This window comes from Staurois parvus, unplaced genomic scaffold (genome assembly GCF_062004578.1).
Source record: "Staurois parvus isolate SC_StPar_1 unplaced genomic scaffold, SC_StPar_1.0 ptg000136l, whole genome shotgun sequence".
NCBI classification, from domain to species: domain Eukaryota; kingdom Metazoa; phylum Chordata; class Amphibia; order Anura; family Ranidae; genus Staurois; species Staurois parvus.
The window spans coordinates 9404168-9420928 of NW_028317932.1; the positions used below are offsets into that span (position 1 = coordinate 9404168).

The following is a 16761-nucleotide window of genomic DNA, read 5'->3' on the forward strand; positions in this document are numbered from 1 at the left end:
TCTTACTTCCTTTTCCTTGCTGGCAAACATTTGATCAGAGTTACAATCTAAAAGCAGCTTCTGCTTTGTTTTAGCTTTAGAAAACCCATAGTGCTCTGTGAAATCAAAAACAATATAAATGTTTAGAAACTTATAAACATTAAAAAAGCAGATATAACTGACCCAACATATTTTTAGTTTTCCTTTAACCTTTTTGCAACTTGTGCTGTTATGAGTTTTTTGCACAAAAAAAATATTATCTAAAGATGTTAAAAAAACATTAAAATGAATGTTAGGGGACAAAAATGCAATATAAAAGAGAAGGTTGTGCCAGGTAAATAGATACTCAACATGTCAAGCTTTAAATGTGTATGTGCCAGCAAAACAACAATGAACTTCAGTACCCTATTTTTTCAAAAGGCATCACTGTAAAAGCCCCCTACAAATCAGTTTCCAGTTAAAAATCAATAATGGTCATAGAATTATTGCTTTCACACCAGCATGCGTGACAATATAGAAAACCCAAGTCCAAAAAATTTGGGATGCTGTGTAAAATCTGCATAAAAACAGAATGCAATGATTTGCAAATCTCATAGACCCATATTTTATTCACAATACAATATAGAAAACATATCAAAAGTTTAAGTTCACCTTTTGTAAGAAAAAATAAATAAATACACATCTTTTTGCAGGTTAAAAAATGTGCATTTATTATTTTTTTATATTGCATCCTGTAAAGCAGATCATGGGTGCAATGCCAGGATTCTGCAGGGCCTCACTCAGCTGTCTGCCCATACTTCCAATAGGGGCAGGCAGATACTGAATGGCAGGACGAATCAATGAACTATGATCACTAACCAGCGCCCTAGCAGTTCATTGAGAATTTCAAGCCATCTGCAGCAATGGTAGTCTATTCATTCACAGGAAGCTGTGAATGAATGGTGTGGCTAGTTTACCCATCGATTTCTGTACAACTAGCTTGCTGGATAAAAGCCATTTGATCAGCCTTCATGTAAGGTTTAAATTACTATTAGAGATGAAGAATGAAGGTTTTTGTTTACCAACAATTTTATCATATTCGTATCTAGATTACCTTCTATAGTGCCATGTAAAAGTATGTGAACCCCTTGACATTAACTTACTTTTTGCAGTGATTTGCCATAAAATGTGATCTGATCCTCATCTAAGTCAACAATAGACAAACATAATGTGGTTAAGCTGATAACACATAAACAATTCTAATGCCTTGTGGCTTTATTGAGCACACCCATTAAACATTCACAGCATTAACAACTGGTCAAACCTCCTTTGTCAACAGTGACCTTAGGCAAGCGCTTTCGGTAGCTCTGGATCACACCGACGTTCAAGAGGAATTTTTGACCATTCCTCTTTACAGAACTTCTTCAACACATTTTTAGTATGTCTGGTGTGAATGGCTCTCTTGAGGTCATTCCAAAGCATCTATATCTATATTGAGTTAAGGTCTGGACTCTGACTGGGCCACTCCAAAAGGTGCATTTTCTTTTTCTGAAATCAGTCTGTGATGGATTTACTTTGATGCTTAGGTTACTTGTCCTGCTGCATCACCCAGCTTCTCCTAAGCTTCAGCTAGCTGACAGCCACCCTGACATTATCCTGTAGGATATTTTGGTAAACTTGGCAATTCCCCTTGGTGATGGCAAAGGTCCAGGCCCTGAGGCAACAACATTTTAAAGAGAAACAGAGGATGCACCAGTCTAGTGCGTATCTTCAAAACTTGACTTTAATAATAAAACTGTGGTATTATACCCACAAACCAACAGGTTGCCAGGTTACCATAATAACACAGCAAATTCCAGTCCACAATACATTGCAGCACATCCTAGAACATATGGAATCCAACAGGCTAACGTGTTTCAAGGCCTTGCCTCTTCCTCAGACACAATTGGTGATGGCAAGAGGTCCAGGCCCTGAGGGAAGGAATCAAGCCCAAATAATGATGTTCCCTTTACCATACTTCACCATCAGGATGATGTTTTGATGTTGGTGAGCTGTGCACGTTTTCCACCATACATAGTTCTAACTTTTGTTTCATCAGTCCACAAAACATTTTCCCAGTAGTGTTGCAGTTTGCAAACAGGCTCCTTGGCAAACTTCAGGTGCGCAGCAATTTTTTTTTTGAAGAGCAGCAGCTTCCTCCATGGTCTTCTGCCCTGGACACCCTGTCTGTTCAAAGACTTATGTATGATAGATTTGTGAACAAGGATGTTTTCCAGTACCAGTGATGTCTGGAATCTTCTTTATTTTATTGAGGATTCTGTGTTGTGCCTTGGGAGTCATCTTGGCTGGGTGCTTACTTCTAGGAAGAGTAGCCACAGTAGTAAACCATCTACATTTATATACAGTAAGTCTAACTGTCAACCAATTGATGCTTAAACACTTTGAGATTGCATTACTTAGAGATTGCTTCCAGATTTATGCAGATCAACTACTCTTGATCTTATGTCTACAGAAAGCACCTTTTTATGAGGCATGGGTTACATCAGCTTATGCTTCTTATGAACAACAATCTTAAAAGTTTGTGTTTCTTTTATCAATCAAAGTAGCTCTAAACCACTCATCCAAGTTCATTTCATTAACTGGACTGCAGGTGTGCAAACTACTGACTCCAATTAGCTTTTGTTGAAGTAATTAGTCAATGGGTTCACTTTCTTTTTCCTCCAGCACTGTAAATGTTTAATGGAGTGTTCAGTAAAGACGTGATAAATTAGAATTGCTTGTGTGCTATCATCTTAAGCATGTTGTGTTTGTCTCATGTTGCAATTTAGATGAGGATTCACAATTTTTTCTTGCCACTGCATATAATAATTAAATTATAAACAAATTTGTGATAAGAAGATTGTTAGATTAGATGTAAATCCTAACTAAATAACATGTAGTTTGCTAAAGTTTTGTGTACCATACGCAATTGCCATTTTTGTAATACTTTTTTATTTTCATCATTTGTTGCATCTCAGTGTTGTTAATCTCAGGCAGCCCCTTTACTTCCTATCTACATACATGTATTCCAGTGATGGCTGCAAGGCATTTCTCAGGGGCAGTTTTCTAATGGTAACAGTGGACTATGCGTGAGAATGCATATTGAAACAAGCTCTTGTAGTCTCCATTGGAAGCCCATGTGACAGGGTGAAAAGGTAGGAGCATGACTGGGAGACAAGGAAAGAATAATGTTACCCTATAACACAAAGAGCTTAAACTAGGTTCTTCGTTGCAGAATCATTAGGTAGTATTCTAATCAATGCTGCAGATGTAAAATGCTGAAAATTACTTCCAGAATTACATTAACAAGTTAAAGATTTGAAGATATTTTAGTTATTGAGTTTACATATACTTTAATCAATAATTTCTAAATAAAAATTTATAGAGTCAGTGACATTGAATGACATTGCTGCTCTTGCTTTTTATGTAATTTTGCTGACAATGGGCATGCATCAGTGAAGAATATATATATATATATATATATATATATATATATATATACACACACACACACCTTTATTTCAATAACAACAAAAACTTTCCTGATCTGAATATAAACATCCCAAGATCAGCATTACCATTGCCAGCAGCAATAAACTGTGCATGTCATTGTGCAGCATATTAATTATCTCTAATGGAACAGAAATAGAAATGACATGACTCATACTTTTCATTGCTGTGTAGTGGAGGCATTGTCCATCACAAACACAAGGAATTTATTTTCTGCCAATTAGAAGTGAAATTGTATGCTATTTGTAAAAAAGTAAAAGGCGACCATGGAATAGGACAAAGGATATTTCCTGGGGAGAGTATTGCATCTAATCAAATCTCTTGAACACTTAATGCAATTGGTTGAAAGTGTTTATTTGTCGAGATTAATGGTTGAAATTTGAACGGTAGAAGCATTTTTTCTGCAAACAGGGAATAGCTCTATAGGGCTTGTTCACATTGCCTGCACGATAAACGCTCTGATTTAGCGTGCAGGCAGCTGTCAGGTCTTGAATGCAGTGAGCCACGGTGAGGGGATGGTGTGATGTGCATTTCAGCAACACTTTATTCAAGTCTCGGCACAACACCATGGTGTGTGTTATGTACCCACCTGCTGGGCCTTGATGAGGCACTGTGACATACACATATATTTGTGAATGTTGGGCAAGTAACAACTCTGTATTTAATGCAAATTATTAGGTAGTCTAATTTGTGTTTTTTGGCTAGCTAGCAAGTGTGCTGGTGAATACATTTTCTCTTGTTTGCTCTGGTCAAAGCCCTTCCATATGCATAGGGTTGCCATCTCAGCCCTTTAAAACCAAAGGCATAATAATTACACAGATTCTGGGGCTAATTTATTGCAAATAAGGCACTAAGTGAGTTTAATTACCACCTTAATCAGCCACAGAACCTGTGTAATAATATGTGTTCGGTTTTAAAGGGATGAGGTGGGAAGACTACATATGCATCTTACTTTAAAAGCTAGGTATACATTGTAACAAAGGAAAAAGGAGAGGGATGGGTGCTAAAGAAGGAAATATTGCCAAGAATCATACAGATCTACAATCATGAATATATGAATATTTAATAAAAATAAATAATAAAATCACAATATAAGTTCAACAAATGTCCATGATGTGAACTGTATGTAAGCACCAGTGGCAGCAACCTCCAGAGTAAAGCTGAGGCTCTGTAAGCTGTATGAGAAAAGAACAAGAGGGGTGCCAGACTAAGTACAGTATAAAACAGTTCCGTTTATTAAAATAAGCAAATTGGAAACTCACTATAAGGCAGATGAGATTAGTCATGTAAAATCATATGGGAAGGTCCCCAGGGTGATGCAGCTGATGAAATATTCATCCAAATCCAGACAGGAGCAGCGATAGAATGCCATCTTTGCGTTTCACGCTGGTTCCAGCGGCACTTGGCCACCTGCCGCTGCTCCTGTCTGGATTTGGACGAATATTCCATCAGCCGGATCACCCTGGGACCTTCCCATATGATTTGCCTAATCTCATCAGCCTTATAGTGAGTTTCCAATTTGCTTATTTTAATAAATGGAACTGTTTTATACTGCACTTAGTCTGGCACCCCTCTTTGTTCATTTCTTATACATTGTGACAGCTGCCATTTTTATCTTCCTTTCAAAGCATATAAGGTTTTGTGAAAGGTAATTGTAACACACTTTTATAATAATCACTACAGGAAGTTACTAGAGAACAATTAGAGTATCTGATCATGACAATCTCCTACCAGTTATTAGAAATTCAGATTATGTAGATTTTTACTACATCAAGAGGTTACTATGTAAATTTAAGGTGAAAACTTCAACAGTCCATATCAAATGAAAACTTATTTTCTATATTACATTTATGACAATTGCTGTTCAAATGTGAAATATTTTTTGTCTTTGTTTTAACAGGAAACCATTGAAAACATCAGCAACGGAGGAACACAACTTGTCTTTAATGGACGAGTGTAGAACAATTTTGTATGTTGCATAATGACCAATTCAATTTATACAAGAAGAAGTGAAGAGTTGTAGAACAATGTTTCTAAATGTTTCTAAATTATCCAACAACGTATCCATATATTTTAGCACATTGCCATCCACTAACAGCAACCTTCAAGAAGCATTGCTGTAAAAAAAAAAAAAAACAGGATTAAAAATGTGTTCTTATGGAAATAGGAGACACTTGAAATTATGCACAAAGCCATCACTAAGCATGCTACTTTGGAAAGCACAGGGCTTCTAGTGATATATTTTGAATTTCTTTCACATCAACAAGTTTACACACAGTATAGCAAGTTGAGCAAATTAATGTTTCCTGCACATTCTAATCCAACCTCAAGAGAAAGTATTGTGTATGTATTATGAGATACCAGTGTAATGCCAATTCATAAATTCTTCAATATGCCTTAAGGACCAACTTTTCATCCCCAACTGGAGCCACACAGCCATTGCCCCAAATAAGGTGCTTTGAAGGTCTCCTACTCACTGCGCATGTGTACTATGGCCCTATTCATTTCTCTGGGAGAGCTGTACTCATGTTTGCTTGTAGCCATCCAATGAATTACTATCCCTGCAATTTCTTAATGCAAACCTGTAGGAATTTTAAAATTAACAATATTGCATCAGGAGAGGCGTGTGCACACACTTCCCCTGAAAAATGTATTTAGCTAATAACTAAATCTCTTACGGTTGCACTTTGGTTTGTTCCTTTCTGTGTTCTCTTCATCTTCCTAGTGGCCAGTAATGCTCCCTGTAATACTTTGCAGCCCCTAGGAAAGAAACGAGAGCAGTAAGGGAAGCTTCAGCATGTACATTAGAGATCTGTTCACTGTATGAAGAATACTGTGCCCTGAATTTTTGGCTAACCATGGGAGCATGTGCAGGCACCTGGAGTTGCCTGCATAACCATCCCAACTCCAGGTGTCTACCCTATAATGTACATCTAAAGTTGCTATATGACAGTCTAAACAAGTACCAAATCCAGTTACTATGTGATGCACAAGCCTCATACAGTAAACACAAAACTTCCTTCCCTGACTGAGCCAAATCTTCCTTCATTTATGTCTCACATGCTTCCCCTCCCAGTCACTGCAGCTCACCAACATAGTTATTGCTGCCAATCCAGAAAGCAGTGGCCATGACTAGGTGTAAAATGGCAATCTGTAGCTGATAGCTACACCCCTGCAACACTTTTTTATTCCACTACAGAGCAACCAGGCACAGCCCACATGAGAGTGGCAACTCTGCTTTGAATTTAGTAGCAGTGCAGCATTGTTGCCGAAAGACATTAGGTTGACTTCAGTGGCAGGTTCAGCAAGTGTTTGTGGAAACTTGCAGGGGAGTAAGAGAATACTGTGCAGATACACATAAATAAATGCAGCAGCACACATTTTTTTAGTGGAGAGCTATAGTTCTAGGTCAGATATGATTGGGTATACTTTAAGAATATCTGTGTATGCAGAGGTTTAGGCATTATCTGGAAGTGTCAGTGGGGCACAAATATTAGCAATCCATTTTTTCCTGAAAATACCTAAATGCATGTTTTCATGTTGCTGTGTTTGACTCTATTTCTGAATCTGACCAAAATGAAGCTGTCCATAGAAAGGAGAACACAAAGAATTCCTAATCTGCGACAATTAATAATGTTCTAGTCACATATTTACCAGTATATGGGGGGGAGCTTTAGTTTCCCAAAGCTGTTTTCCATTTGTCTATTTTTGTCCAAACCTCCACACTAAACAACAACCTTCTGCACAGGGACCCACATCATTGTTTGCGAGGATGTTGCTGGTTACCTGCACCATAATGACAAATGATACTGTACGATCCAAAAGTGTCATTGGCTCATTGGCTGCTAGGACCCAGGGTTCTGCATGTCTTGGGTTTCCTGGACGCAGGTATACATATATATATATATATACACACACACACATATATGTTTATTTACACACAGTATATCCCCAGAAGTAATTACTTATCCCCTCCCCCTATCCACATTCGCGTACCACTTCAAGGGCCTCAACTTCATTCTAATATAGCACCTCAGAGCCTCTGCCCATTCTGCTAGTAGACAGGACTAGGTTGTAAAGGCTCAATGTTTTTTACCTTCATGCTTTCTATACATTTCTATAGGTAAAAAATCTGTGTGCAGCAGTGCCCTCAGCCCCCCCTTATAGTTACCTGAGCCTCATCGCGAGCCAACAATGTGAACAACAGCCTTGGCTGTCCTGAGCCTCTGCTTCCTCATTGGCTGAGACAGCAAGTGGGAGCCAATGGCTCCTACTGCTGTCAATCACAGCTAGTCAGCCAATGAGGAGAGAGGGGGTGAGGCCAAGCCATGGCTCCATGTGTGAATGGACACACGGAGCAGTGGGTGCCTCCCTAGCAAGCTGCTTGCTGTGGGGGCACCCCACAGGAGGGAGGGGCCAGGAGAGCCTGCAGGAGACCTGAGAAAAGGAGGATCCAGGCTGCTCTGTATAACATGTTTGTTATTTTTTTTTAAATGAACCTTTAGAATCGCTTTAATACCAATAGAAGGAGAGGGCCTGTATACAGCATGGGTCAAAAAATCCAGGACCTCCACAAGGACACAGGAATTTAGTTGAAGACTAACACAGTAGGGTTACCTCAGATATGGAAAGACCACCTTGTGTGTCTGCTGAGATCAAAGACATAGCTTGCTTGTCTACCATGGATCTGAAAATGAAAATGGAAGGTTGGTATTCAGTTTGTGAAGGCATATTAAGTTGTAGTATCATGTCTATGGCCATTTTGGGCCCTAAACTATGCAAAATTATTATTATTAATAAATTGTAAAAAGCCAAAACAAATAAAAGGCTACAAAAAGTATAATTGTAAAGTGTTAAAGTGATGGTGTAAGAATGCATCTACTTAGCAGCTCAGTATGCTCAGTTCAGATGATTACATATAGCAAAAAGGATGACTATGGTAGCCTTTCATTACTGCTTGGTACTGTCAATTCAGGCAATAAGTGTAGAAGCAAGTGGTTTTTATCATTTGAACTGATATGACTAGAGTATTAATCAACCACTTAATTCATTGCAAAAAAACAGATCAAGCAAACTGTTATTTACTCTCTGTCAGTTTTGTCCAACAACTGCACATCAACATGGCACCATTATAGAGAAGGTTGGCATATTTAGGCAAAGTAGAAATAGCTTACAAATACATTTATGTGCACGCACAACACCTTTTTCTACAATTTGATAGATTGTAACATGAGACAAATATAATGAGTATAAAGGCAAAATAATAAAAAAAAATCTATGACAGCCGATGTATAAATGACAAATAGTGTATATAATGTATCTATAATTTATGAATTAGGTATTGTACATTTTATAAGTTATACTATTGCAACTATAGATCAAATGTGTTTCTTGATCTACTAGTTGAATAATTTTGTTAATAAAGCAATACTTAGAACTGAATGAATTTTATGAAAAGAGATACAATAAACTAGAATTTAAATACTATAATACAATGTGTCTTTGCTTTCCTATTTTTTTAAACTTTTAGAAGGGCTACAAAATGAAATACTGTTTATTGTGATTGAACATGGATTTAGAGAGAGGGACTTCAACTGTTTAGTTATCACTGTTTATAGGGTTTTTTTTATGTACTGTGTACCCATTATGCATTAGTGTGGAGGCAGTACCAGGGGTAACCTTATTTTTTAAAGGGGACTACCAGGTTCTGATAACCCTGCTGCCCACAGACCCCCCCAGAACCACCAGACCAGGGCTGTGGGGAAGAGGCCCTTCATCAAAGGAACTCAGAGGGTCTGGTATGCATTTTGGAGGGATTCTATGCACATTTTTTTCCATTCTTGCTGTACAATGTACTACAGCAAAATTGACATTTACAAAGAAAAAATTATACAGTTTAAATTGTTGCTAAATTGCATTTCATTGCCATCTTCTTTAAAAATCAAACAAAACAATAAAAGCACACAGACCCTCCAAAGTTCCCTCAAATATTTTATAGAAAGCCAGAATGTTATTTGGCAGCAATTAAAAACCATTTTTCCTAAAAGTCAGTGCTTTAAAAAAAATCACTTCTCATGGCCAAGTGGAATTTAAAAAAAAAACTTTTGTACTGGTATACGGTTGTGTTCAAAATAATAGCAGTGTGTTGAAAAAAGTGAATAAAGCTCAAAATCCTTCTAATAGCTTTTATTTCCATATACACAAATGCATTGGGAACACTACACATTCTATTCCAAATCAAAACATGAAGAAAAATATATCAAATGTGTGTTGTTCCTCTAATAAAATTGAAGAAAAGTGAATATTAGACTGTTCAAAAAAATAGCAGTGTTTGTATTCTTCTTTACAAACTCAAACATTCACTATATAAACTGAAAAATGTTTGAAGATTTTGCTTTCCTTTGAATCACTTAATGAATATTTAGTTGTATAAGCACTGTTTCTGAGAACTGCTGTACATCTGTGTTGCATGGAGTCAACCAACTTCTGGCACCTGTGAACAGGTATTCCAGCCCAGGATGATTGGACTACATTCCACAGTTCTTCTCTATTTCTTGGTTTTGCCTCAGAAACTGCATTTTTTATGTCACCCCATAGGTTTTCTATTGGATTAAGATCTGGGGATTGGGCTGGCCACTCCATAACATCAATCTTGTTGGTCTGGAACCAAGATGTTGCACGTTTACTGGTGTGTTTGGGGTCGTTGTCTTGTTGGAACACCCATTTCAAGGGCATTTCCTCTTCAGCATAAGGCAGCATCAGTATTCTGATGTATTCAAACTGATCCATGATCCCTGGTAAGCGATAAAAAGACCCAACACCGTAGTATGAGAAACATCCCCATATCATGATGCTTGTGCAACCATGCTTCACTGTCTTCACAGTGTACTGTGGCTTGAATTCAGGGTTTGGGGGTCGTCTGACAAACTGTCTCCGGCCACTAGACCCAAAAAGAACAATCTTACTTTCATCAGCCCACAAAATGTTGCGCCATTGCTCTTTAGGCCAGTCAATGTGCTCTTTTGGCAAATTGTAACCTCTTCAGCACGTGTCTTTTTTTCAACAGTGGGACTTTGCGGGGGCTTCTTGCAGATAGCTTGGCTTCACATAGGCGTCTTCTAATTGTAACAGTACTCACAGGTATCTTTAGACCTTCTTTGATCTTCCTGGAGCTGATTGTTGGCTGAGTCCTTGCCATTTTGGCTATTCTTCTATCCATTCGAATGGTAGTTTTTCACTTTCTTCCACGTTTTTCAGGTTTTGGTTGCCATTTTAAAGCATTTCCGATCATTTTAGCTGAGCAGCTTATAATTTTCTGCACTTCTTTATATGTTTTCCCCTCTCCAATCAACTTTTTAATCAAGGTACGCTGTTCTTCTGAACAATATCTGGAACGACCCATTTTCCTAAGAATTTCAGAGAGAAATGCACTGTAACCAGCATGTACAACATTAGCTGCCTTCCTTCCTTAAATAAAGGCAATAATTGCCACCTGTTTTTCAAAGAATGAATGATGTCACTAATAGAACTCCACACTGCTATTATTTTGAACATGCCCCTTTCAATTGGTAATTCAATTACACAGAATCAGCAGCATGCATGTCATGACTGTTGGGTCTGTTGGATTTCTATTACTCTACTACACCTGCTAGTAAATTATTTGCCATGTAGAAATATCATTTCTACCAAAAACAGTGATTGATCAGGTTAGTGATGTCTGACTGCTATTATTTTGAACACAAATGTATGTTCCCCAGGGCAGTACCCACCTACCCACATGATCAATTTTTTATAGCCCTTTGCCAATTAGCCTAGAAAATGGGCATTTATGATTTGATAGATTTGGTTCCCACTGATTTCAGTGGAGTTCAGGTTCAGCATCTGAACCCTGCTCAAACCAAACCCAGGACTGTTCAACTTATCCATAATTGACACACACTTCTAAAATTCCTCAAGCTATCCTGCAAGCTAAAATTGCTGCAATATCACTTTTCACACTGCCACACACAACAGACACACTCCTCAGTGTAACTTGCCACCACATGCAATTAACAGCAGATTGGTCTGGTCTGCTCGGAAACCATACTCACTCACACACACACACAGATCCTCATCACTGACATTAATCTGTTTGCAGTTAGCAGCCATACAATGCAATTTCATATAGATTACCAACCAGCCTATATCAAACATACAGACACTGGTAACACAGAGCGCCAATCTCTCTAGGAGTATGAATTCTTAGCTAAGTACTCATAATGCACTTTACAATTTGATATCCCTTGGCGAGCAGTGCATAGAAATATGTACAAAGGAAAACTTAAAAAGAATACAAGAAAGAAAAAGGGCATGCAGAGATTTGCCTATATGCTATATACAAAAAAGGAGAAAAACAGAAAAAATATTACTGTTTGGGCAGTATTGCTTTATCCCAATGTCAGGAAAATGCAGAAATTGCATAAACATTGTGTCTTTGAATATATTCTCCCAGAAGAATACAACCTTAATTTTTTCATTAAATTTATGGAGGTATGGCTTTGGGACAGACTTAACCATATTTTCAAATTCTAAATTGTGAACATTTGTCTTAAGCATGCTGACAACCAGATTAATAAGGGTATCTGTCTACTGCTGACCGCTGAAATCATAAAATATTTGTGATATCAACTCACTTTTATATTTTAATATCACAATATGTATTTTCAGGGGACATATATTTTTAGTTACAGTATTTTCTTAAGTTTACCTTAATGATACCTATCAGCCATTTCAAACTTTTGCAAATCCAGCCTAAAAACACTTGCATTTGCTAGCCAAAATATCTACTTCTGTGTGCCATTATGTTCCTGGTTTCATTTTGCTACTTAAACCTAATCGTCCCAACCTCAGAGGTGAGCTCTGTCTCCAATGCTAAGGCCCAGCATATGTGTCAAATGACTGGAACCTAAAGACAAGGAGGTTTTGACTGGACCAGGGAATTAGAAGCAGGCATAGGTTAGCTCGTTGGAAGAAAATGTAAATCCAAATCATAAAGTGAAACCCTAAATAATGCTTGCTGGGTTCCTTTACCACTCATTGGCAGTGCAGGCTTCTCTGCTGCATGGACATTTTTTTTATTTTTCTTCCCTTGGTGAAGAACAGCCCAGGGAGAGAAAGGGGAGGACACTGAAGGCCAAAATTGGCTGTTGCTGCAGTCAAAGAGGAATCTTCCCCTAGCAATGGGGCAAGGAGGACATTCTAATGCTTGGGCAGGTAAGGAGAGCTGTGATTGGCTACCAACAGGGAAAGAACTCTGAGATTCATATGATGGACAGGAGGCCCTGGAAAGTATGCACAATGAGCCAGAACCCATGGGATGCTGCTGAGAGATCTGGGAGACTGCTGCTAGGATCCTGGGGAGAAGGCTCAGTATTGCTGCTAGAGGCTGTGTGCTATGAGTCATGATTATGTGCTGCTATAGCTATGTAGGGGTTTGCCTGGTGTCCGAGAAGAAGAGACCATGTGCTGTGTTGCTACCTTCAAGAACCTAAGGCTGTTGCAAGAAAAAGCATAGAACCATTGCTGCCGTGAATCAGAAGGCTTCTGTTCTTAGACTGGAATGAGTGCGCTGGAGAATTCACTTGTTAACATCTCTGTGCTTTTGTTGTAGTATGCTACTAACCATTCCTGATTCCATGAACTGTGGCTATTTTCAGACCCTTTGAGTGAAGACAACCTGGAAATGCTGTGGGTCACCAACTTGAGAGGGAGGCACTGACAAGACCTTTCAGTGTTCCCTGGGGGACCATCAGGGACCAAGGACTGCATCTCTGGTGAGAGCCCTCTGGTCATTTTTTTATGCTTGTTTGCTGGACCTTTGTAAATACAAATACCTTCAGAAGGGAGGGGAGAGTGATTCATCAGAGTATGGGTTTCAATGCCAGGACAACTGACTTAACACCACACTGGCCAGAGGCATAGGAGTAGACAGGGCCTCTTGCTTGTAGTTAGAGGTTTTGCACAGAGGCAAGCCATCCAGTTGCAGAGTGTGTTAATGTGCTGTAAACTGTTTGACATTGCATTGGTTTACCTAACCCTTTTTTCTTTTCAGGGCTTTTACCCGGCTTAAATAAGCCCATTGAAACTGTTCAGGTGTGTCAGTGTCATTCAGGTCCAGATCACTGGTGCAGGGCAGAAGGGACCCAAACAAGTGGCTTCTCCAGGGTAGCACTACATAAACAACTGTTAAAATAAAATTTCAGATACACACAGAGCAAATTGTTTTCAGTCAGTCCTCTTGATTTCTATGTGTTGAGAAAAAGGTTTGATGACTGGAAAATGTGCTTGAGTATTTGACAACTATATATCTCCCAGTCCATACAGACATACATGCAGAGGTGTATTTTGTATTGTACATTCAGTTCTCTTGCGTAGGCTTGAAATTGTTGAATACATGGATCACAGTGGTGTATATCTAGCTATCAACAATTTAACATTTAGGAGTATTCATTCCTGTACAAGCACAGCAGAGTATTCTCCACATGAAACATTCTTTTATTACTATGCCTTTAAAATATTTCATAAAATCTGAAGCATATCAATAAAAAGGAGGAAACAAGATAAAGATTATTTTCAAATACAGTAACCAGTAGCAGCTAACCAGCATTAATTTTTACTGGAGCTAGGTCCAGTGGAAAACACAATCACCAAAGGGCCCAATACAAGAACCTTTTTTGGCCCTTCAATCACGTCCAACCCAAATACAAACATTGTGTATAAGTAGATACAGGTGAAGAATAACTTTTGCAATGCCCTAAATTCTCTCATAGCGCATAATATGCAACTGAGAGAGAGTGAAGGAGGTACATGCTGCCCATCACCACTTGGATATTTAAAAGAAGGAGAATAGTTAGACCTTCATGACCTGTTTTATGGAATAAGCAGTACTCAGGTCTACATGACAGTGGAAGATGTCTCAGGACTCACCCAACCCACATCTAGTATAAATGGATCATTTAACACCAGGGGGCTTTTGGACAGTTGTGCAGTCTGCACAAATGCTATGGCTGCCTCTGATTAGGTCATGATGCATATTTCTAGGGTGAAAACCTGGATGTCCATCCAAGCATTGGAAGTTGCGTGTACTTATGCCACTGAGATGCCTAAGGAATGACACATAGGGTTTGATTTACTAAAACTGGAGAGTACAAAATCTGGGGCAGCTCTGCGGAGAAACCAATCTGCTTCCAGTTTTTTTTTTGTCAAAGCTTAATTGAACAAGGTGAAGTTAGAAGCTGATTGGCTACCATGCACAGCTGCACCTGATTTTGCACTTTCCAGTTTTAGTAAATCAACCCTATAATGTTGTTCTCTTCTGTTTTATTTATTGTATTGGAAATATACAGGTTTGATTTTGTTTTAGATCTTTTCCCACCAGTTCCACTAGAGATACCACCATGCTAGTGAAATGCAATAATAAAATTATTAAAGCTATAATGGGCCAAGATATGATCATATGTTTTCATCTCACATGCAGAAAACAAAATATCAGTCCATAAAATTATTCTTAGCATTAAATAGAAGGTCTACACATTTCGAATAAGTAATATAAATTTCAAAGCATGGTAGATTTCCAGTAAGCACAGTGTGACAGCTCTCTAGATAAACACATCAGCGTTCTTAGCTGTGGGTCATGCAGGTAATTTATGTATCTCTATGTTTCATCTCCCCATGGACCATTATGCTCTGATTTTTCGATGAAAAATTACTTGGCATTAAAATACACTTTTGTACAGTAATGTCTGACAAGTCACACTGCTAGATTAACCACCACGGAAATATTGAATGCAATAATTAACATTAAGGAAATATATTTTGTCTCTTTATTTCATGTAAGAAATAAAAAAGCAAACATTATACTGACAAGAGAAATTGCTATGTGTTATTTCATACACATGAGGTCATGCTGAAAGAGCAGCTTAGGGATTTAGCTAGTGGGAGCCCCCAGGTGAATTAGATGAATGCTAGGATAAAAAGAGCCATTCACATTGTAAATTTATTGTAAATGGTTGCTGCATGCTGGGTCCTTTCTATTGTTTTAACTATAAAGTGTATGTGTTACATACAGTTGTGCTCAAAAGTTTGGCACTGATATTGAAAATATGACTGATCGTGCCAAAAAACTTCTATTTAAGGATGGTGATCATATGAAGCCATTTATTATCATATAGTTGGTTGGTTAATGATAACAGAAATCACCCAAATAGCCCTGATCAAAAGTTTACATACCCTGGAATGTTTGCCCTTGGTACAGACACACAAGGTGACACACACAGGTTAAAATGGCAATTAAAGGTTCATTTCCCACATCTGTGGCTTTTTACATTTCAATTAGTGTCTGTGAATAAATAGTCAATGAGTTTGTTAGCTCTCATGTGGATGCAATGAGCAGGCTAGATACTGAGCCATTGGGAGTAACAAAGAACTGTCAAAAGACCTGCGTAACAAGGTAAAAGAACTTGATAAAGATGGAAAAGGATAAAAAAAAATCCAAAGTCTTGAATATGCCAGTCATTACTCTTCAATCACTTATTAACGCCAAAATGTCACAATTGCTGCCACGGTATGCAAACTTTTGAGCACATCTGTATATATGGCCTTATGGACCAGGGTTGATTCTTATCTAATACCTGGGCAAAATCTCTCAAAGGACTTGTAATCAAATAGATCAGCATGTCAGAAAGATCCTGAAGTAAATTTGATTACTTGGGTCTCTAGATGTTATAGCTTTACAGAAGGGTTTATCAGCTTTGATTTGATTTGGCTATTGCAATAACCAGTGGCATGCAGAATTCATCCCTTGACCCAAGCCACTAAAGTAAATTGACTTGGCAGCTAACACAATGCTTTCCGCACCATTGCCATTTGTATGGGAACACAGACAGCAATAAAAACCCAAAGGAGGTTTGAACTCCTTACCACTCTATGAAAAAAAAAAAACCTTAGTTTTGACTTTAGTTATTAGGTTGAGCTGTATCTCCTTGGGTTTGGTGGATTCGGAGAACATGACTAATGGGTACTGAATCTGAACCTCATTTAAGTAAATGGGACTCGAACATTAAAAAACACCATTGGAGATTTGTATTGGCTAATAGAGTAGGCACTGTCAAACTGGCATGGGGTGCCAGATTGAGGGGTGTAACTTGTATGTAGTGCAGAGTTGAGGGGTGTGCTGTGTATGGAGTGCAGGATTGAGGGGTGTGCTATGTATGAAGT

At 38.3% G+C, this 16761-nt stretch overlaps 1 protein-coding gene and 1 long non-coding RNA gene across 4 annotated transcripts in view; one reads left to right on the forward strand and one right to left on the reverse strand.

Moving 5' to 3' along the window:
* TMEM196 (transmembrane protein 196) overlaps positions 1-8968 on the forward strand; it is a 67533-nt gene extending 58565 nt beyond the window's left edge. For all 3 annotated transcript variants that reach the window (XM_089673170.1, XM_089673168.1, XM_089673169.1), the window contains one exon: positions 5408-8968. Coding sequence is in view for 2 of the 3 variants with exons in the window: in XM_089673168.1 (XP_089529294.1) it covers positions 5408-5467 (60 nt within the window). In the remaining variant the exon portion in view is untranslated. The remainder of the gene's footprint in view (positions 1-5407) is intronic.
* LOC149465941 (uncharacterized) lies at positions 5073-8699 on the reverse strand. The gene is made up of 3 exons (XR_016312188.1): positions 8125-8699; positions 6186-6267; positions 5073-5624 (listed from the first exon to the last, which is right to left on the reverse strand). It is a non-coding gene; the product is annotated as an uncharacterized LOC149465941 (long non-coding RNA).
* Positions 8969-16761: the final 7793 nt, after the last annotated feature.